Raw genomic sequence first — 428 nt, 5'->3', positions numbered from 1 at the left:
TCCCGAGCCTTTTCCATAACCTTTTCTGATGTTAACATATGAACGTTACTCTTTCCTCGAACATCATGCACGAGAGAAATCATTTTATTAGCAGAGAACACTTCTCTGTCGAAACCAAGGATGTGTGCCATCTCGTGAGCGACAACACGTACCATTTGCGAGGTATTGGCGATTTCACGTGGAGAGAGATAAATACCACCTGCCACCGGACGACCATCAGTCAGCGTTGCGCACAAAATTGCCCAAGCAACATTTCCATCTAAGTGTGACGGACCAGCGGCTACGTACATCACCGTGTCGAATCCGGATATACCTGGTCTGTGGTGGTCTTTTGGAATACTGAAGGCGGAGCATGGGTGCCCCGAAGAGGAGTATGGAACTCTAAAGGTCCCTTTTAATGGCTTCACGAGAAGGCGATCCTGGTGGAG

General features: G+C 48.6%; 1 protein-coding gene across 1 annotated transcript; it reads right to left on the bottom strand.

Moving 5' to 3' along the window:
* Positions 1-2: 2 nt before the first annotated feature.
* On the bottom strand, positions 3-407 carry TM35_000192150 (surface protease GP63; the record flags this gene model as incomplete). Its single annotated transcript, XM_029026713.1, has 1 exon — positions 3-407. A coding segment is annotated over one exon (405 nt), but the record flags the coding sequence as incomplete, so codon positions are not given.
* Between the last annotated feature and the right edge of the window lie 21 nt (positions 408-428).

The sequence above is a fragment of the Trypanosoma theileri genome (genome assembly GCF_002087225.1).
Source record: "Trypanosoma theileri isolate Edinburgh chromosome Unknown TM35_Tth_19_V1, whole genome shotgun sequence".
In the NCBI taxonomy this organism is placed as follows: domain Eukaryota; phylum Euglenozoa; class Kinetoplastea; order Trypanosomatida; family Trypanosomatidae; genus Trypanosoma; species Trypanosoma theileri.
The sequence above is the reverse complement of the archived record's forward strand: the minus strand, read 5'-3'. Positions and strand labels throughout refer to the sequence as shown.